Source organism: Fulvia fulva, chromosome 3, assembly GCF_020509005.1.
Source record: "Fulvia fulva chromosome 3, complete sequence".
NCBI lineage: Eukaryota > Fungi > Ascomycota > Dothideomycetes > Mycosphaerellales > Mycosphaerellaceae > Fulvia > Fulvia fulva.
The window spans coordinates 3804745-3825574 of NC_063014.1; the positions used below are offsets into that span (position 1 = coordinate 3804745).

General features: G+C 49.4%; 5 protein-coding genes across 5 annotated transcripts; 4 read left to right on the forward strand and 1 right to left on the reverse strand.

Moving 5' to 3' along the window:
- Positions 1 to 9019: 9019 nt before the first annotated feature.
- Positions 9020 to 10734, forward strand: CLAFUR5_08350 (Arylsulfatase; the record flags this gene model as incomplete). Its single annotated transcript, XM_047907498.1, has 2 exons — positions 9020 to 10288; positions 10339 to 10734. 2 exons carry the CDS (start codon positions 9020 to 9022, stop codon positions 10732 to 10734), a joined length of 1665 nt encoding a protein of 554 aa, XP_047759168.1.
- Positions 10735 to 11237: 503 nt separating this feature from the next.
- Positions 11238 to 13155, forward strand: CLAFUR5_08351 (Vacuolar membrane amino acid uptake transporter fnx2; the record flags this gene model as incomplete). The annotated part of the gene is made up of 8 exons (XM_047907499.1): positions 11238 to 11354; positions 11411 to 11586; positions 11616 to 11972; positions 12022 to 12181; positions 12212 to 12387; positions 12425 to 12860; positions 12911 to 13016; positions 13073 to 13155. The coding sequence occupies 8 exons, from the start codon at positions 11238 to 11240 to the stop codon at positions 13153 to 13155; spliced, it is 1611 nt and encodes a 536-aa protein (XP_047759074.1).
- Positions 13156 to 13864: 709 nt separating this feature from the next.
- CLAFUR5_08352 (uncharacterized protein) lies at positions 13865 to 15260 on the forward strand (the record flags this gene model as incomplete). Its single annotated transcript, XM_047907500.1, has 4 exons — positions 13865 to 14111; positions 14280 to 14357; positions 14416 to 14649; positions 14719 to 15260. The coding sequence occupies 4 exons, from the start codon at positions 13865 to 13867 to the stop codon at positions 15258 to 15260; spliced, it is 1101 nt and encodes a 366-aa protein (XP_047759071.1).
- Positions 15261 to 15984: 724 nt separating this feature from the next.
- CLAFUR5_08353 (Vacuolar ATPase assembly integral membrane protein VMA21) lies at positions 15985 to 16368 on the reverse strand (the record flags this gene model as incomplete). Its single annotated transcript, XM_047907501.1, has 2 exons — positions 15985 to 16210; positions 16271 to 16368. 2 exons carry the CDS (start codon positions 16366 to 16368, stop codon positions 15985 to 15987), a joined length of 324 nt encoding a protein of 107 aa, XP_047759072.1.
- A 381-nt stretch (positions 16369 to 16749) lies between these two features.
- Positions 16750 to 20583, forward strand: CLAFUR5_08354 (ATP-dependent helicase fft2; the record flags this gene model as incomplete). The annotated part of the gene is made up of 1 exon (XM_047907502.1): positions 16750 to 20583. The coding sequence occupies one exon, from the start codon at positions 16750 to 16752 to the stop codon at positions 20581 to 20583; it is 3834 nt and encodes a 1277-aa protein (XP_047759166.1).
- Between the last annotated feature and the right edge of the window lie 247 nt (positions 20584 to 20830).

The window sequence follows — 20830 nt, forward strand, 5'->3', positions numbered from 1 at the left end:
AGGGATTACTAGGTATATAATAACTGTTTAGACACTTATATGATTAATCATTATGACTAGGAGGGTATAGAGTTTATTATAGAGCGCCTTACTACCTTAGAAATTTAGGCTAGAATAACTACCTTTCTAATTATAGCGTTAGGGCGTATTTATATATTAATTAGGGGCTATTTATCCACCTTACTAGATATAGCATACTACCTAGGCTTTTATATAAACGTTATCTCTTATATACGTATAGAAAGAGCCGGACTCTAGTAGTACGGACGTAGCAATTTAATATAGTACAACGATACTAAATTAATAGACCTATACCGCCCTACTAGTACAATCCCTTTCTTCAAGGTGGTTATACTACCTAAGTTACCTATCATTTACTAATAGCCTATAAAAGAGGGCCTAGTACTACCGAAGGTCACTAAAAAGATGCGTAACGCGTACTTCATTAGCACTATTAGTAGGGGTATAAACATTGGCGATGAACCTACTAATAGCGTAGTATCTCTAACTACTTAAGAGGATAGTAACCGTACCGTTCTCGTAGTTATAAACAGTACTAGGGGCACTTAAGGTGTAGCTACGTCTAGTAGGACCCCTATTAAACACCGAAAGCTCTCTAGCCGCTAGTAGCATCAAATCTTCAGTCATATTAGCGCTAAACGTATTAAGTAGTTACCGCTTAGAGTTAAGGGGGTGATTATTAACGATAGTATAAGCGCACCCCTTACTACACATTATAGAGTATATAGGCTTAGTAAAGCTTATAAGGTATATAATCGGTCTTAGCCTATTAGGGTGATGACCCTATACGGCTATATAGCTATAGACTTAGTAGAGTTTACTATCGCCTATAACGGTAATAGGTACCTCGTCTACTTCTACGATCTAGATACCTATAGACACTTCTAGTTCACTATTAAGAATAGGGATTAGTAATCGGTATTAGCTTGCTTTAATAGCCTACTAAGCTTTATTAACTTTATTAGTCGTAGGTTCGTATACTTCTATAGCGATAATAAGCACGCTATTAGGAAGGTGTTTCGCTTAGTCATTAATAACAATAAGATTAAATAGCACGTAACCGCGGAATACGTACCTACGTAGGACCTAGTAGAAAGAGCTAGAGCTCTAATCATTACTATAAGTAGAACTATTTGTATCTACGTACGATTACTAGAAAAGCTTTACCTAGAATGTACTATAGTAGCGGTATATATCCTCTAGCGATCCCCTATCTAGTTAAAGGGCTAGAAGACCCTATTCGAATTAGTAATAGGACGAATTCCGAACGTAGGTCATATAGTAGTATATAGCTCCCTTATATACGTGTTTATCTATAGACTAGATTAGCCTAGTAAGAGCGAGAAACTCTAAGAGAGAGCGCTTATAGGCTACCTTATAGGATACGACTCTACTAATATCTACCGCGTATAGGACCTATCAAAAGATAGAGTTATACGAGTCAAGGACGTCCTCTTCGATAAGACCACGTTCTATAACCTATCACGCCTAATAGTAGGGTATACGACCCCTATCGAGAACATCGTAATAGCGGAACCGGCTAAAGAGCCTAAACAATACTACGACCTATATGTCGCTTATTACGAGTAAGACATAGTATAGGCCGAGGGGGTAGAAGAATAGGCTTAGTAGCCGTATACCTAATAACCTCGAGACGCCTACTAAAAGCTCCTTAGGCAAGAACTATACTAGCCGTAACACCGTAAGTTAGTAATATATAACTAAAAGGACCGGCAAATCGAGTACGTAATAGATTACGTAACTTAAGACAATATATAGTAGTTAGTATATAACACTACTGACTACTACGACACTCTATAGTAGTAGATAATAGATGCCCTTACCGTAGAAGACGGTAAGGAGATTATAGGTAATACGGACCCTAATCGCGAGCTATATCCATTTACATTTATACTACTAGAAGACGCGTTAATATATAACGCGTCTAATATACTACTCTTCCCCCTAGAGCTAGAGCTCTATATACTAGAGGAGTCTAACTATATAGTTATAGAGAATAGAAAGCGCCTACGAACGGCCTACTTCTACTATATACTATACTAGATTATAGTCGCTAATGTAATTATCGGCTAGATGTCCGGTATACGACCTAGAATACGCGCCTATCGCGATAAGAGCGATCGAAGCCCTATACGAAGAGGCAATAGCCCCCTAAGGCGTATTAATACTACTACCTCTATATACCGCGATGACCTTCCGCCCGAACCTTCTAACTACCGAGCCGCTATAAAACACCGCTTCTCCTAATAGTAGATCGAAGCTATAGCTAAGGAGTTTACTAAAGCCCTAGTAATAGGCACATTTAGATAGGTAATAAAGGAAGAGAAGGATTAGGATGCTTAGTAAGAGGAGGGACTTTAGCTACTACTACCGCTAAAGTAGGTATATAAATATAAACTAGACGAGCACGGTATACTAAAGAGCTTTAAGGCTAGGCTATACGTAAGAGGCGATTTATAAGGAACACACTTAGACATATACGCCGCTATACTACTAGTAAGTATATTCCGCCTCTACTATACTATAGCCGCGAGCTTCGACCTAGAAGCTGAACAATTCGATATTATTAACGCCTTCCTAAACTCGGACCTACTATATACTATATATCTATAACTACCTCCTAGAATCGATAGGCTATCCTATAGACACGCCCTTAAGCTAGTTAAGGCCCTCTACGGTCTAAAGGAGTCCCCTTTATTATAGTACAACTCCCTAACCGAGACGCTAGCCTCCCTTAGACTAGTACCCCTATCGGACTCCGAATGTATCTACTATAACAATAAGGTTATATTCTTCTTTTACGTTAACGACCTAGTTATACTCTACTACCGTAAGTATAAGGCCTATACTACTAATATTAAGTAGCGGCTACTTACTAAGTACAAGATATACGAGCTCGGTAATCTCTCCTAGTTCCTAGGAATCAAGGTTACGCGCGATAGAAACAAGCGCTTACTATAGCTCTCTTAAGAAGACTATATTAAGTAGCTAGCCGCCAAATTCAGTATATCTACGAATGTACGCAAAACGATAGTACTAGTGGGTTAACACCTTAATTAGACCGTTCTAGAGGGTTATTAACCTACCTCTATCGCTATCCTTACGTACTAATAACGTATAGGATCCCTTAACTTCGCCGCTATATATACGCGGCCTAATATTGCCTTTTCTTTATCTATACTATCGTAGTATCTAACTAAGCTAACTAAGACACACCTTAAGCTTATAGATCAGTACTTACGCTATCTCCTAGAGACTAAGAACCTCTACCTTATATATAGCGCTAGTAAACACATTACTAGCCTTTATAGCTAACTAGAGTACCTCGGTAGTAACTACGAGTTCCTTAGAGTATCGGACGCGTCCTACGGTATAAATAATAATAGGACTAGCTTAAATAGCTAGGTCTTTATACTGTTTGGTAGACTAGTAGATTATAAGGTATCTAAACAAATCACTATTACTAAGTCCTTAACAGAGGCTAAGCTACTCGGGCTTTCGTAAGCCGCCTTAGAGCTTATATAGTAGGAACGAGTCTTCGCTAATATATACCTTTAGTCTAATTAGCGTACCTACTTATACTACGATAACACCTAGACTATCCGCCTTGTTAACTAATAAGGGCAAAAGCTTAATACGAAGCTACGCTACGTTAATATCTACTACTACTAGCTCCGATAGCGAGACTAGCGCGGAGACATTAAGATTAAGTATCTTAGTACTAACGACATGCCTATAGACGGGCTGACTAAGCTGCTTCTACTATAGAAGTATAAGCACTTCGTTAAGCTGCTTAATATAGCTAAGGAAGGCGTAGACCTACGTACCTTAGTGCCCTCTATAGCCGTATTAGGAGGTAACGGGCTAATAGACGCCTAAGAAGCCCGTAGTAGCGGCCTTACCTTATCTCGAAACGAATACCGAACGGCTTTATCTTTACGGACACCTCTCTAGAAGCGCTAGTAGGCGTAAAACACGGCTACTAGTAGCTACTAATACTATAGACGATAACAAAGCTAGGGCAAAGTATCTACTATTCACCGGTACGGCCCTAGTACTATCATTAATAGGTGTTTCTCGGACTCCTATTAGCTAATAGCGTAAGGGCGAGAAACACCCCTATTACTAGTAGTAGCGTACGCGCGCGCGATTAAAGTAGCGCGTCTAATTAGAACGCGAGAAACGCCTCTAACTTGCTACTAGTAACAACACTACTACCTTATTACTATATTATCCGCTACTTTCGCACCTTATATACCTTTAAAAGTGTAGAAAGTAAGGCACTCCGAAGGTACCTTTTTAACTTTCCGATACCGTTGCTCCGGTATTACCTATTAGAGCCCTATTACATCTTATATAGTATAAGCTCTATCGTAGACAGCCTAGTACATTGCGCTACTAACTAGTATCTTATACTACCTAGGGGTAGAGCGAGCTCTCTTACTATTTGCCGGAGCGAAATAACTTAGTATAGAGCAATTATCGGACAATTTAATAAGTGAAGCGGACGATAATATATGTTTAAGTATACGACAGGACTAAGGCTACCCCTAGATTAAACTTAGGACCTCTAATGTTTACCGGTAGGTAAGATGATTATATACTTAAGTAAAAGTCCGTATAACGGGACTATTACCTAAGCTATCTTACCGGTAATAGTTATATAATCTATACTTTATTATATAGGTAATAATAGTAGTAGTAAAAGTGAGGAATAAGGGAGGGGGTATAAAGCTTACCTTACTTACCTTAGCTTACTTTACTTAAAACAGCTGACTTACCCTTACTATAGTAGTAGTAATACCGAGGGCCTAACGTTACTACTATAGGTAGGGGGGTAATTATAACAGGGTACACGCGATTATATAGGAATTAGCTCATTCACTCTAGCGATCGAGCTAAGGAGGTATGTCGCGATCGAGCTAAGGGGGTATGTCGCGATCCGAGCGTATATATAGGCAACATCCTATTATTAAAACTTAAGGCTACGTACGCTAAGAATTAGGTAACTAATTAGTTACCTATAGCCTCTTTAAGAGTAACACTTGTCTATTCTAGATAGACATATATAATATACAACCTGCTTTTGAAACACCCTATATAAGCCCGTATAATAACTTCCTATACTTCTAATGTAATATACCCTAGTATAGTTCGAGACGCGTCGTATACCTTTATAGTAAGTCGATTCGTAATTATCGCGTCGCATTTCGTAGCCTAGATAGCTAAGGTCAGTTTAGCCTCGTTAAAGACAATATACGCTATAATAGTAGTTATATAGCTATATCTATAGAAGTGGTATAGTTCTTAGTAAAAGTAGCCCGCTCGGTAGTATAGCCCGCTCGGTAGTAAAGTACGTTATAATAATTAAGAAGTTAGTCGTACTAAGACAAAATTCCTAGCTCACTAGTGTTCCTAGCTTACTAGTGCTCTATGTTAGTAGTTATAAGTTAGTATTATAATATAGTATCTTTTCTAAGTACCGCGTTAGTAAGTATCTTTTCTAAGTACTGCGTTAGTAAAGAGCCGCGTTTAGCTATTAGACCCGTAGGAAGTAGACAAATCTACGCGCTCCTATTAGCTCAAATCTGCTAACTCATAAACATTGCGCTGAGTTCTGGCTGAACCCGCTAAAAGCGGGTGGCTTGCGGCCGGCTAAAAGCCGGCAGCGCTTTGCTGCCCGTACGGGGATGAAAATGGAGGTAGGTCGCATACTCTTTCCGTAGCCCTCGCACGCCATGTGTTGCGGGGTATGTCTGAACCATAAGCTTCCCGATAGTGCTCCTGGATTCTGCTAGACGCCATGGAGAGACCATGAGAATCTGTGAGCAACCGTATTTCAAGCGTCAAGACTGGTCTTGTGTAGTCAAGTAGCTTGCACGATCTAGCTTAAAGATAAAGAGCCTCCGGAATATGCCGCGACTGGTCTCGAATCACACCTACTCCTGCTAGAAAGTGGTCACAAGCGGGTCCCGGAGTCCGAGCACGACGCAATGGTTCACGCCGAAAGTAGCCATGGTTCACGCCGAAAGTCCCGGAAGTGATTGCTGTAAGTTCGCGAATCTTGGTAACGTCTGTTTGTCGAATGTCTCACTTGCGGACAGTAATGGAGATGCTGACTGACGATAGTAAGCGGCTTCCCACTCTTGTAGCCCGGTGAAGCAGCCTTTTGAGATCTAGTATTGAGTAACATGAGGTGGACCGTTCATGTATGCAGCAGAACGGCAACGACCGGCCTCCCCATCGCACTCGCCTGTGGCGTGACTTGTGTTCTCGTCCTGGTCAGGCAGAAGCATTAGACGTGCAGTACCTTTAGTACCAGTAGCGTCACAAGTACATGGCTTGACATTATGGCACAAGGTAGCAAGACATCGCATCCCTGGATCGTTCCGTTAAGCTGACCAATGATAGGTGTGAAACTATATATAACCAGACTACTCAGCTCTCTTAAGAAGCGTTCCTTTTGACCTAGAGTTTTACAATAGGCATGTGTCGCCAAGGTGCCGAGAGAAACAAGCCTCTCCAAAGTCCAAATTGTGTGCCCGTGGCCGTCAGCAGGGAGTAAATTTCCGCCGAAACGGCCAAGTGCTCCGGACGGCTATAGCCTGTTTTCTCAAAGACATGGGCTATTTGCCGTGACTCGAAGATACGACGTCGCTATGGACGAGCACAGCCGCTAGCAAGCCACGGCGCTCAGGATAAGGGCGCGTTGTGGTCTCTCAGTTGACTTGGCCCGTGACGAAGGATCGGTCTTATTAGCTAACAATATTCCATCGATGCTCATAGGTCGAGCAGTATCTAAAGTTGTCCAGATCAGGCGAGAGACCGGACTTGGTCGCGTAGCAGATAAGCGCTATCGAATCGAACAATACGATGCAACGCAGCCTTCGAAACCATTGTGCACGCTAATGAGAACAGGCTTTAGACCGCTTCTTAACCATCCAGAATAGAGGTCCAATCTTGTTTGCCTATTCATTTAGCGACACCCTAGGCTTAGACGACTGATTGCAGCTAATGTTATGATTAGACTTGTCGTATCGACTTCCCATCGTTTTCGTCGAAGCAGAGACTTACATTATCAGGGTGCGTAATTAGGGGATCGTCTTGTGCCTCGAACCCGAACTCTTTCTAGTATTTGAAGGACTCAACGAATTCATTAGAATCTAAAGGAAAACCGGCCGCCCACTCTTCGGTAAGCACAACTTTGACTGTACCGTAGAGGCTAGTGACCCGACGAAATATAGGTAACGAGTTCATGCGCCCGAGCTATTGCGCATAATGCCGCGAACGGTCCATGCTGGATCTTGCAAGAATGTGGTAACATCGGACCCTCCTTGGTTTCCTGTAGCGCCTAGAACAACGATGATTAAGCGTAACGACCGACGAGCGCTAGCCATCCACCGTAGCGACGTGTGAGCTTGCGAACACTCGAGCGTAGGTGGTGGCGTCAGCGAGGGAGTGAAGCTCTATACCAGCCCTCAACTAGCCTTGGCGCCCGCTCTGATTGGTCAACTCTCAAGTTTTAGGGTCACGTGACCTACCGCACTGTGCCTGTTGGCGAACTCGCAAACATATACTCGTCGCTAACGCCTATGTCGTCGTATAATAAGCACTGTACGTCGGGTAGCGGTAGCGTGGATCGCACGCTACTTTACAGTCTAGAAGGGTTGGTAGAGAGCTCCACTCCGCTACGCTTACCTTTGGAGGTTCACAACCGCCAACAGCACATTTTTGTGTTTCGTGGCGAGGGACACACGCAGAGACACCTGTGTCGGAAGATTGTCTGTCGGAACACCACAATGTTCGTGCGATCTTATTCTGTTCTGCAACATCGTCTGCTTGGCGATCCTTCTTGCGGTGGTAGGATTACCAAGCGGCATCGTTCAACCTGACAACGCCCTCGCGTACGACGTCGTGCGTCCTTCGCGTCTCGCCGGGTACACAGACGACCACACGCAAATGCGGTCGTTCAGCCTGATCAAGCAACTTCGCCGGTCCTCTGCCTTTGACTTCCATCTCCATCAACATTCGTGCTCGTCCAGGTAGTCGGTGAGCTGGACCAGGTCTGCCTTCTGCAACTTCACGTCGCGACCTTCCAAGAGCACGGAAAAGGCATGCATACGCTTCGAGACCAAGTGTCGTGTCTTCCGTCTGATGGAACGTATTTACGCCAAGCGCCGCGAAGTTCCTGGATTAGATTCTCGATGAAGTCGCAACCTTCAGCTGCCATGGACACTCCGTGGTGTTGTAGGGGTGATTGACGAGTGTACAAGCTTGCTGAACCATGAAACAATAAGGGTAATCAGATACCTTCTGAATTGCATAAGATGTATCTATGGTGGCTACAGATATTGCTGATATAGGGTGTGTGTGCCAAGTCCTGACTAATATGATACCCAAGTCACCTGATTCGCAACACGTGGGAGGGAAAGTGGGTCCATGATCGCGAGGCCGGCAGGATTTCCACAAGTCAATTCATGTTTCCAATTGCCGATCCAGCGAAGAAGTAAGTCATCAATGCCTGCATTTGCAACAGAACGATTGTTGGAGAGTCAGCATACGACATGGCGGACCTGTCAGTAAGTTCGCCGGCGGCCAGAAGGGGCCAGGATGTTGATTGCCCCATCGTGCAGATGATAGAGCAGCTCTTGACATGCACCACCTCGTCTGAAAGTGCCGTCGCCAGCACAATATTTCGTCCGTCGATCTCATTCTGGCATAACACAAGCGACAATGTCTCCGCACACAGACGCTCTGGTACCCGGGACAGTACACCTCATCGACTTGTCCGGACACGAGGGCAAAAGCCATGATCGCAACAACCAAGACATTGTACTGGTCCCGCAACCAAGCCAAGATCCAGAAGATGTGCTCAACTGGACACGAAGTCGCGAGTTGTTCGCCTTGGCCATGGTCTTCGTGGATGCTTGTGGGGCGGTGTCGTCGCTGATCTTTGACAGACGATCAGGACTGGGAAATGCAGTCTTTGCAGCACATGCCGCTACTCCAAAAGCATATCATCAACGAAGGCACATTGTTCGACCGCCACTACTGCACCGTCAGTATCTGCTGTCCCAGCAGGGTCAATTTGTGGACTGGTCTGACGGCTCATCACAACGACGTCACCGACTTGACGCCACCGTATGGTGGATATCCCAAGTTCGTACAACAAGGCCTGAACGAGAATTGGCTCCCAGTCTGGTTACAGCAGCTCGGCTACAACACCTACTACACCGGCAAACTGTTCAATCACCATACCGTGCAAAACTATGGCGATCCACTCGTCAACGGCTTCAACGGCAGCGACTTCTTGCTGGATCCATACACGTATGAGTACTTCAATGCGCACATGGCCCGCAATGGGGAGGAACCACTTGGCTACGAAGGACACTACTCGCCAGATGTCGTCGCTCAGAAAGCCTACGGTTTCCTTGAAGAAGCAGTGCTGCACGAGGCGCCGTTGTTCCTCGCAGTAGCGCCTATCGCGCCGCACTCGAACATGCATATCAACTTCGAAAAGGGCGAGCTCAGCAGAGATGCCGCATTCTACGCCGAACGTCACGCACATCTCTTCAAGGAGTACAAGATCCCGCGCACGGCCAATTTCAATCCAGACGTGTCCAGTGGCGTCAGTTGGGTGAAAGAGCTTCCCAAATTGAACGACACCGTGATTGAGTACCACGACGAGTTCCAGCGATCACGGCTCCGCTCTCTGCAGTCAGTAGACGAGATGGTCGAGGAAGTGGTTCACAGGTTGGAAGCCCATGGACTTCTTCACAACACGTACATCTTCTACACTACTGACAACGGCTACCACATCGGACAACACCGCGTTCCTCCGGGCAAAGAGTGCCCGTTCGAAGAAGACATCCATATTCCTCTCGCAGTGCGAGGACCAGGTGTTCCAGCAGGACATACGGCAAATGTTGTCAGCTCACACACGGACCTGACGCCAACGCTGCTGAAGCTTGCCGGCAAAGATCGACCAGATCTTGATGGTACGCCCATACCGCTGAACAAGGCGGAATTTCTCGAACCGCAATCTGGAGAGCACGTGAACGTCGAATTCTGGGGCCGTGCTCTTGGTGAAGGCAAGTACGGTTGGGTCGGGAACGATACCTGGGGTAATCTGGGTGCAATCGCGGCCAGGAACAATACCTACAAAGCGCTCCGGGTCGTGAGCGAACGCTATTCCTTTCTGTACACTGTGTACTGTACCGGAGAGCGCGAGTTCTACGACGTCCATGTAAGTTACCTTGCAAGGCGCTAGAGACACACCCACTGACCTATCACAAGCGAGATCAATACCAGATGCACAACCTTCTGGACAAAGACCACGCACGCCTTGCGGAGGGCTATACCATCGCGGGCCGATCTTTCGAACGTATCATGGATCGCGTCGATGCTCTACTCATGGTGACTAAGTCCTGCAAAGGACGAACATGCCATCGGCCATGGGATGTTCTTCACCCAGACGACAAGGTGCGATCTTTGGAAGCCGCATTGGATACTGCCTTTGATCACTTTTACAAAGAGCAACCAAGAGTCAGCTTCTCCTCGTGCCCGCTGGGTCACATTATCAGCGAAGAAGGCCCCCAAGATGTGAATGTCTGGAACAGTGTAGAGCAACACCCGGTCGATGGCGGCCAACAGCCACTGCAGCTACCGGGTCACTGGAGCTGGTGGACGTGAGCTCGAGCTACATACCCTGCAAGGTCGCCGTGATCGGGACGAAAGTCAGCAGCGAAGTGCTAAATGCAATAAAGTGTGAGAGTATACCCAGCAAGCACACCAGCTTCTGCGATTGCGCAGTCTCCTGCTTCACTGCCCCAGAACAGCACCTTCGGCGTCCAAAACAGTACCACCGAAGGTGATCGACAATCGCCAAAGCCACTCACGTGTCATCTGCACTAACGCATCACGCAAGCTAGCTCCACACTCGCGTGAGACCACATCTGCACTCACTGCTTTTTCTTTCATGCAACTGCAAGCAAAATGCCTGAGCTATACGCTGCGGCCGCGCTGCCTCTTGTCGACGTGCACGTAGCCCTACTGCCGGTCTCGGCGTGAGAACTGGCAGTCAGCACAGAGCAAGGATGGCGGCCCGGCTGGAACTTCGGGACATCTGCAGCTACAAGTTCTTTTTGTTCAGATGCCTTACCTGCTAGGCTGTGACAACGACATACCAGATCACTATGGCGTTAGCAGAAAACGAAGAGTATGAGGCAAGCGTTGTTGAGAATGAGCTTGTCGATGAGCTTGCCCCGCTTCTCTCCAATGGGACCGAGCCTGCGCTGTATAAGACGATAAGTGTAAGGCTGCCGCCGAATTAGTGTCCCGCGTGTACCTGGAACTAATAGCTTCATAGCGTAGAAGTGACGCAGGCGATCTGCCACCAGACGATGCAGATCTAGAGCTTGCGAAGCAGAAGCAAGAACAAGTCCGGACGGCAGACAGCACGAGCGGAGTGTACGCGACCATTTCAGTGCTGCTGCTGGGTGTGTTCGTCTCACAGACAGATCAGAGTCTGGTCCTCACAGCAAAGTCGCGTCGGACTTCAACGACTTCGAGAGCGCTTCCTGGATTATTTCAGCCTACATCCTCGCACAATGTGTCGCCCAGCCACTTTACGGGAAGTTGAGCGACATCTATGGCCGCAAGGCGTGCTTGCAGACGTCGTACTTTCTGTTCACCGTAGGCGCCGCCGGGACGGGTCTTGGCCAGACAATGGGCCAAGTCATCGCCGCGAGAGCGATTCAAGGTTGTGGTGCTGCGGGTATGACGGCTATGGTGTCGATCATTGTGACTGATTTGGTGCCGTTGCACGAGGTTGCGACTTTGAGGAGTTATATCAATGTGCTCCAGACGACCGGAAGGAGCTGTGGTGGTGTTATCGGTGGTGCGTTGACGCAGGCGCTTGGGTCGCGGTGGTGGGTTGCATGAGTTGTCGGTCGTGCTTCGAGGCTGACACGCAAATAGGGCGTTCTTGGTTCAGGTACCGCCCTCGATTGTTGCTATGCTGCTCGTCCAATGGAGACTTCACATGCCCTCGAAGCACAGCAGCAACTTGTCCATTGCAGAAAAGGTCAAACGAGTCGACTTTGCAGGCGCGATCTTCCCGTGCGCGACCATCTTCTCGGCTGCATTCGTGCTTGACACTGGTGGTTAGAAGTATGCTTGGGGCTCTAACGTGATCACTGTTATGGGACTGGTCTTCGCCATCATGTTCGTGGCCTTCATCGTGTCTGCCAAGTTGGCAACGGAGCCGATCTTCCCGTTGAGGATGATGGGCCAATATCCGGTATGGACGAACTACCTGCTATGTGCTCTCCAGGTCCTGGTCCAGTTCTCCTTGGCGATGATCATCCCAGTCTACTTCCAGGTCACAGCCAAAGCCAAAACCTGCTGCGGCTGGAGCATACCTCATTCCGGCATTCATGGGCAACACTGTCGGTGGACTGATATCAGGTTACTGGATCAAGTACACCGGAAGGTATAAATGGCCAACCGTTGTTGCCCCTTTCCTCTCAATAATAACGATGATCTTGTGCTACACCACTTGGAATGGGCATACCGATTTGCTTGCAGCTTTGGCCGTATTGCCTGGTGGCATGGCGGCAGGGATGATGAGCAGCTCTTCCTTTGTCGGACTGGCAGCAGGTGTCAGCGAGGAAGACATGGCTGTTGCAGGATCTGGCTTGTATCTGTTCTTCAACCTCGGTGCTATTGCTGGGTCGAGTGCTGGCTCGGCAGTGTACCAGACTACGCTCAAGTCTGGTCTTCAGGAGGCTGTGAAGGATCTGCCCGAAGGTCAAACGGTAAGCGGCGAGGATGGTAATACCTTGCGCTCTGCTGACAAACTGCGTAGATTATGCAACGTGCCCTCGAGAGTATCACATACGTCCAGAACGCTAGCGAACAGATCCGGGAACGAATTGTACCCGCTTTCGTGAATAGCTTTCATCGAGTCAACCGTGAGTGCTCGCGAACTCAGTGTGCGATCATCTCAGACATGACTGACTTGGCGTAGTACTTGAGATGAGCTTCGCGGTGTTGTGCTTGTTCGTGGCCCGTATATCTCAACAGACAGGGCTGAAGCGGTCGCAAGGCTAGTTGTCGGTGTGACAAGGTCAGGAGGCGGTTGATAGCGATATCTTGTGCCTTGCATCTGATATTCTTGGCGCGTAAACGTGATCAAGGCGCTCACGAGAAGTCGCATGCGCTGTGTAGCAAAGCGAAACGTGCATGTCAGTGTCGGTGGGTGCTTGCCTGACTTCGCGCACAAAAAGCCGTCTCCTTGTTGCCAAGCCGAGTGTGAAGCGCGAGACGCATGTTACATGTAGGTGTGTTTCAAGAAGCTGGTCCAACGTGGCTTCCCTGCGCAGGCCGGAAGTGCTCGCATGACTACATGTAAGACGGCGGGGGCTGCACAGAAGTGGCGTGGACGTATGATGCACCACCATTCATCAAGCACAGCCACAACCTCGAATGAATTAGTCCCGATTCGTGCAGGCTGCGTGTACCTCAACGCAAACCCTCGTGTTCTAACTTCCACCTCCGCTACTTCTCGCATTCGCCGCTGATATCCTTCCAGCAACATCGCTACACTACACACCCCAATATTGCCCTCACTCACTTCGATCTTGTTATTCATCACCACCACCGTTGGTATCATCACCCTCACCAGGACACGACTCCGCCGCTCGTTTGGGACCCACACCGTTCGCGCACGAACCAACCACCTCCCGGTCGTTTCTGTGGAGCGCAAGGCGATAGATTGCCTGATACCCACTCGTTCCGCACATCATCCATCATAGACAGCATGGCGAGCATGGGGCAGCAGACACAGCCAGCACGGCCAGCATATGCAGTTCCACCAGCTCCGCAGAGCCCGTCTGCGCAATCTGCGCGCTCGAGAGGGTTTAGTTTCCGCTCCGACAAGAGCGGCGGGTCTGGCAACAAGAAAGACGTGGCAGAGAGCGCCGCCGATAAGGCACGCAGAGACAGTTTCTGGAAGGGCCAGTCCTTTGCTAACCCGAACGCTGCCCTGAAAGAATTGGAGCCGGGAGGTACGCTATCCCATCATTCTTCTAAACTTGTCTTTCTCAGCCCGACATCACCGCACTCCATCCTTGCTATCCATACACACACACCACTCGTTACACGTCGCACAACAATGGCTTTGACCATGCAGATGACCAAGGACATCATTGCTGACTCGGCGCCCGAACCTCCAGTCAAGGCCATCTACGAAGAGAGCACCATTGTGCCATTGCGAACCGTTCAGCATAAGGATGTTTATGGCAATCCCATCAGTAAGCGCAGGAATGCCTCAACTGTCGGTGAAACAGCCAATTGACATGGTCCTTCCAGCTGATCCCGACTTATCCAACCCAACGCGGCCGCGTCTGGAGCGACCGCTTGACACAATCAGAGCGTTCGAGAAAGCCATAGACAATGGCTACAAAAGGCGCTCCAACTATCAGCGATCCGGTAAGTCGAGCGCGCGAACCACCATGATCATCCCGCTTCATGCTTACATACACGCAGAATCGTACGACCAGAACAACCACAACCAGTATGCTAGCAGGAGGAGCAGCGCATATGGTGAGTTTACCCTGCGCAACAACTACAATAAACGACAACCAGTCGCCAACCGCATGTCTGCATCAATAGGGCTCGACGGCGGACCCCACACGAATCGATCTGCGAACGGCGGCTACTACGGTGGTCAACGAGGATGCTATGGCGGATGCCCTCCGCGCGGCCAGTATGCTCAGCGCATGGCTTCCGAACCGATGATGAGCAGTGGACGACCATACCCACCACAGCATGGCCACCAGTATTCACAAGACACCGTTGCCACGGGCTACACCAATGGCTCCGACAGCACCGGACCGTGGGCCAACGAGACCAACCCGAGCAGCGAGAATAGCTCCGTTGAGAGAGGACCAGCGTCACAGAAGTATCCCGAGTATGCTACGAACAACGGTTATGGTCCAAATGGATACGGACCTGGCGGTTTCCAAGAAGGTATCCCAGAAGAAGGCGGAGCATATCCAGGAAGTGCACCTGCGGTCCAGCCACCACCATCCGCTCGACGACCAATTCCACTCGGCAACTCCGGCGATCCAATCACACAGCTTCCCTCGTCCAAGCGACCCGGACCGGAGAAGAGAAAGAGCTGGCTGGGACGACGATTCAGCAAGAAGAATTAATCGGCCATAAATCTTCGTTGAGGCAAGTTGAGCTCGGCGCAACACAAGAACCCGGGCATAATGCTGCATTTCGATTGATGCACATAATACACAATGTTTGATGAGGTTGGGCACGGGCTGGGCATTACGATGCGAAGCCCGAAAAACCATTGCGGCGTCTCTTTTGTTGGAGAACGGGAGAAGAAGGCGTCGATGGATAACGAGGGAAGAACAAGAAATGGAGCTGGATTCAACCGTGACTTGGCTATGAAAGTTACGAAGAAACGAGAAAACAGGCAGCTTGAGTAATTGAGCGATTGTAGCATTGCAGCTACTTGTGCCAGCTAGCAAAGCCATACACGGCGAGAACAGCTTCTTGGTATATGACACACCTTTTGCGCGATGTGTCGTAGTCGTCTCTCATCCCTCCCAGCACTGATCTTGTGTGCTGAGCGACTTCGCTCCTTGAAACCTCACTGAATTGCTTGGATGGCGTCGACTTCCATCTTGCGAACCCTGTCCTCACCGCTCCAACAAAGCCCAGTACGAAGAACACATCGAAAGCCACCGCCCATGCAATGAAGATCACGAGCCATGCAACCAGGAATAGCCACCGCCACACCCTTGCTGCCGCTCCAACACCGCTCCAACAAACCAGTTCCATCGCGATGTCAACGTTGCGGGAATCGCAGAGCAGCAGTGCGCCCAACAAGGCAATCAACCTTAAATAAGAAGCCATGGCTCCTCATCGTGACTTCTTCTTTTCGGAGCTTTCATCTTCCCGCTCTGCCTGATCATCCCAGAAGGCGACGACGACGTAGCCGATCAGAACGAAGTTGGCGATGAGAGCGGCGAGCCCGCCGGCGTAGGTGCTGTTGCCGCGGAAGATGGTATTGACAGTCAGGAAGTAGGAGCCGATGGGGAATGTTATCATGGCCATGGTGAAGAAGAGGAGTTTGTAAATGACGGAGCTATGTATGTCTTGTTAGCATAGTGTAGCATTGATATGTCTTGCCACAGTATGGACTTACCTTGGAACTGCTGGCGATATGTTGGATTTTCCATCGCTCTTTGTCTCATCTTGGTCTAGGTGGGTCTTCTCTTGGCTTGCGAGTCTTCTCGTCGCCATGGTCTTTGTTTGCTATGTACGTGTTGCAATGGTGAATGGCGTGTCAGTAGCATGAAGTTCATGTGAAGTTGAACCGACTGGCGCTGGGGCCAGGTGTGGCTGGAGATGTCAGCCGCGAAGTGAAGGAGCGCGAACTTCGATCTTTCACTAGTATCACGACCACCGCTCCCCTTCGCCCAAACAACACCTTTGTCCACTTCCGGCGGCGCTTTGTTACTTTGGGACCATCGGAGTCTGTGTACGGTACTGGGCGCGGGTATATGCACTTTTGGCTAAAGGACTATAACACTACACGCTTTTCAGCGCACAACCGCCGAGCTCACATCGAGCCGCATTGCATATCCATAATCATATCACCGACACTACCACGATCTGTACCAAATGGCTGACCGACACGATCCTATTGTCGATGACACACCGAACAAGAAGCGTCGACTGAATTCGCAGCAACCGTCGCAGGGAAAAGCATGGGACTCGAATGATGATAGCGGGGACGAGTTCAATGCCGACGAGTTCGAGACTGCTGCCACACTACAAGCACCGCAGAATAGGAAGAGCGCATACTCGTCGTTGCAATTCAACTCAGACCTCGGCTCTGCACAAAGTCCTCAGGCGCACATCACTCAGCCGACACAAACATTACCCATCAATGGACATACCACCCAGCCTACGCAGCCGCTCAGGTGGAGGAGTGATGAGGTGCAGGTCGAGCGGTCGTCGCCGATGCAGCCGGTGCCCAAACCGCAGTATATCGAGCCTATTGGGCGCGCACCATTTTCGAAGCCGAACGGCATCCTCGCAATGTCAATGGCTCCGCCTGGCACAGCATTCCGCAGACCAAATGGGGTACAGTCGCGACCAGATACAGTGAACATCGACAGTGATGAGGATCCTCCAGTACAGCATAGCGATGACGAGGCGGAGACACAGGGCTTTAGCAGCAATATCCGGCCTACAAACTTCAAGCAGGCGGGCAGAGGACTCGACTCGTCGCCAGCGCAACGCGTCAGAGAGTCGCCGCAGTCGAGTTACCGGCCACAGCCACCACAGCCGTCGAATGGACCAAAGCCTAATGAGTTCTTGAATCTCCTCGGCAGCTTCAGCTACAAGGCCACACAACCTGCGCATGACATGGCAAGCGCATACGGCAGCACGTCTAGGGCGCCAAGACCAATGCAAAGACAGCCTGGTCCGGTGAAGGCAATCCCGATATCGTCTTCGTCACCAACGATATCTCCCTACGTCTACCGCACGCTGGACGACATTCAAGATTGGAACTTGAAGAACAAGGCCAAGGAGATTCACATGACCTTTTCCAACTACAGCATCGCCCGCTGCATGGAAGCCCTGACTAAGAACAAGGGCAATGTCAACGACGCAATGTCATGGCTGGTCGTGCAGGAAGAGAAAAGTGAGCAGGACGCAGAGCACGAGATTGACGAATTGGCGCGGAGCCCGAATCAGCGCAAGGGTGTCGCGCAATCAGTATCGCAATCCTACTCGCAATCTTCGCAACCTCCACGACCCCTGGCGAAGCAGACCGTCAAGGCACCTACTCGCACGATTGCTGAGAAGTATCGACGAGCGTCCACGGCCCAGACCAGAGTCGATTCGGAGTCGGACAGCGATGAGGATGTACAACCAAGGAAAGGCAGGATCATCCAGCGCAACAAGCCCACGGTCGTCAGCAGTCCGCCTTCTTCACCGCCTGCCTTACTGGACAACCCTCTGCAAAGACGACAAAGGTTGGGCAAAAGGGCAGTCATCACTATCGAGGACGATGATGACGATGATGACGAGGGTGGCGACTCTGGTGTTGATAGTGAGAGCGATGTGGAGCCGCAAGGACCTACCAAGCCCAGCATGCGAGAGGACATACAGGCTGGTGTCGAAGAGATTCGTGCTCAGCGGCTGTTGAAGCTGGTCAATGAGGCCACCGTACATGAGCTTGCGGAGCTGTCTGGCCAGCAGGAGGACTCTATCAAGTTCGTGCTGGAGAGCAGACCATTTGCCGACTTGGATGAGGTACGTGCGGTGGTACAAGCGACCTTGACTAAGACTGGCAAAAAGTCCAAGAAGACCAGGAACCTTGGCGAGAAGCTTGTTGAAGATTGCATGGAAGTCATGACTGGATATGATGCAATCGATGAGCTTGTTGTTCGATGTGAGAAGATTGCACAGCCAGTGCAGGACGCGCTACGAGGCTGGGGTGTCGGCGATTCTGGTGGGGAGCTGCAGGTTATGAACCTTGACGAGGTACACGACTCTGGTATCGGGACGCCGTCAAGCTCTGTTGCGCCAAACGAGAACCCTGCCGAAGCAAAGCCATCTGTAAACAAGCCGAAGGGCAGTTTCATCGGACAGCCCTCGAACATGAACCTCGAGCTGAAGATGAAAGACTATCAACTGGTGGGCCTTAACTGGCTACACCTGTTGTACTCAAAGGGACTTTCTTGCATCCTGGCCGATGACATGGGTCTTGGCAAGACCTGTCAAATCATTGGTTTCCTCTCGTACCTCCAGCTGAAGAAGGTCGATGGAGTACATCTCATCATCGTCCCAGGCTCAACTTTGGAGAACTGGCTTCGGGAGTTCGAACGGTTCGCGCCCAGCCTGAACGTGCAAGCATATTACGGACTGCAAGCAGAACGACTCGGCATCCAGTATGATATCGAGCAGAATTGGGACAAGCTCGACGTGATCGTCACAACATACGACATGGCAGTGGGCAAGGATGATAACTCATTTCTCCGCAGGATGGGCCCATTCGCTGTCTGCGTGTACGACGAAGCTCACGCTCTGCGCAACCCCAAATCAAATAGATACACACAGCTGGTCCGGGTCCCGGCTGACTTCAAGGTTCTCCTTACCGGAACACCACTACAGAACAACCTCCAAGAACTTGTTGCGATTCTCGCATTCATCATGCCTGACTTATTTGAGGAGAAACGTGACGATCTCGAGTATATCTTCAAGCACAAAGCCAGCACGAAAGACACAGCCAGCGCAGCACTGCTTTCGAACGAGCGCATTGCGCGAGCGAGGACTATGATGACGCCTTTCATCCTTCGTCGAAAGAAGGCTCAAGTCCTTGACCTACCTGCCAAGCACAGCCGTGTTGAGTACTGCGACATGACCGATTCACAGGCCAATTATTACGCAGACATAATTGATGAAGCGCAGACATTCTTCCAGCAGAAGGCGACTGGTGCCGTTAAAGGTGCCGCTCGGGAGTCGTCCAACATCATCATGTCAATGCGCAAGGCCGCCATTCACCCACTTCTAGCTCGCCGAATCTATGACGACAAGAAGCTCGACAAGATGGTCGCTGCTTTGGCAAAGTCTGACGAGTTCGGCGGCAACCCACCTGACAAGATCAGGTCTTACATCGATGGCACGGGCACAGGTGGCCAGGCAATCAAGGGCGGCGACTTTGGACTGCACAAGTTCTGCTACGAGCGCGATGCCATGAGGAAGAAGTTTGCTCTGAAGAAGAAAGAGTGGATGGACGCCGGCAAGGTCAAGAAGTTTGAGGAGCTTGTGACGGGTTTCGCCACGAATGGTGACCGTGTGCTGGTCTTCTCACAGTTTACGACGTTGATGGACATCCTGGAGGCCGTACTTGAAGAGCTCAAGATCAAGTTCATGCGTCTTGATGGATCGACCAAGATGAGTGAGCGACAGGATATGATCGACCAATTCTATGAAGATGACTCTATCACCGTCTTCATGCTTTCAACCAAAGCCGGTGGAGCTGGTATCAACTTGGCTGCTGCGAACAAAGTCATCATCTTCGACTCTGGCTTCAACCCCCAGGACGACATACAAGCCGAGAACCGAGCACATCGTGTTGGTCAGACCAGGGAGGTCGAAGTTGTTCGACTCGTCACGCGAGATACGATCGAAGAGCAGATTCATGCTCTTGGAGAGTCGAAGCTTGCGCTTGATGAGCGTGTTGCTGGTGAAGGTGCTTCTGCCGCCGAAAGCAAAGAGGCAGAAAAGGCCGGCGAGCAAATGGTGGAGCAGATGTTGGCAAAGGACCTTACGAAAGGACCAAAGCTTGAAGAAGAAGAAGAAGAAGAAGAAGAAGAAGAAGAAGAAGAAGAAGCAGAAGAAAGTCAACCAAGTGCAGCAGCTGGAGACATCAAAGATGCGTTCAAGGCAGGCATGGAAGCGAAAGGTGTGAAGGTGGCATCAAAGCAAGCGCAGTTCTAGAAGCAACTATCAGATGTGAAGGCCCGCGAGGCTCATTCCTGCTCGAGACAGATGCAGACCTTGTGTAGTAGACATTGGCACGACAGTAATGAATACTGACGATATGTTGGGTTGTTGCACCTTTGTGGTTGACAACAGTTCCATCCTTACCCGTTCTGACGTTGAAATGGCCGTTGGAGATGGAGCAGTCGAAGTCTTGCATGACTTCTCGTGCACCTTGACAGCATTGCCGTCCGCATCTGGAGAC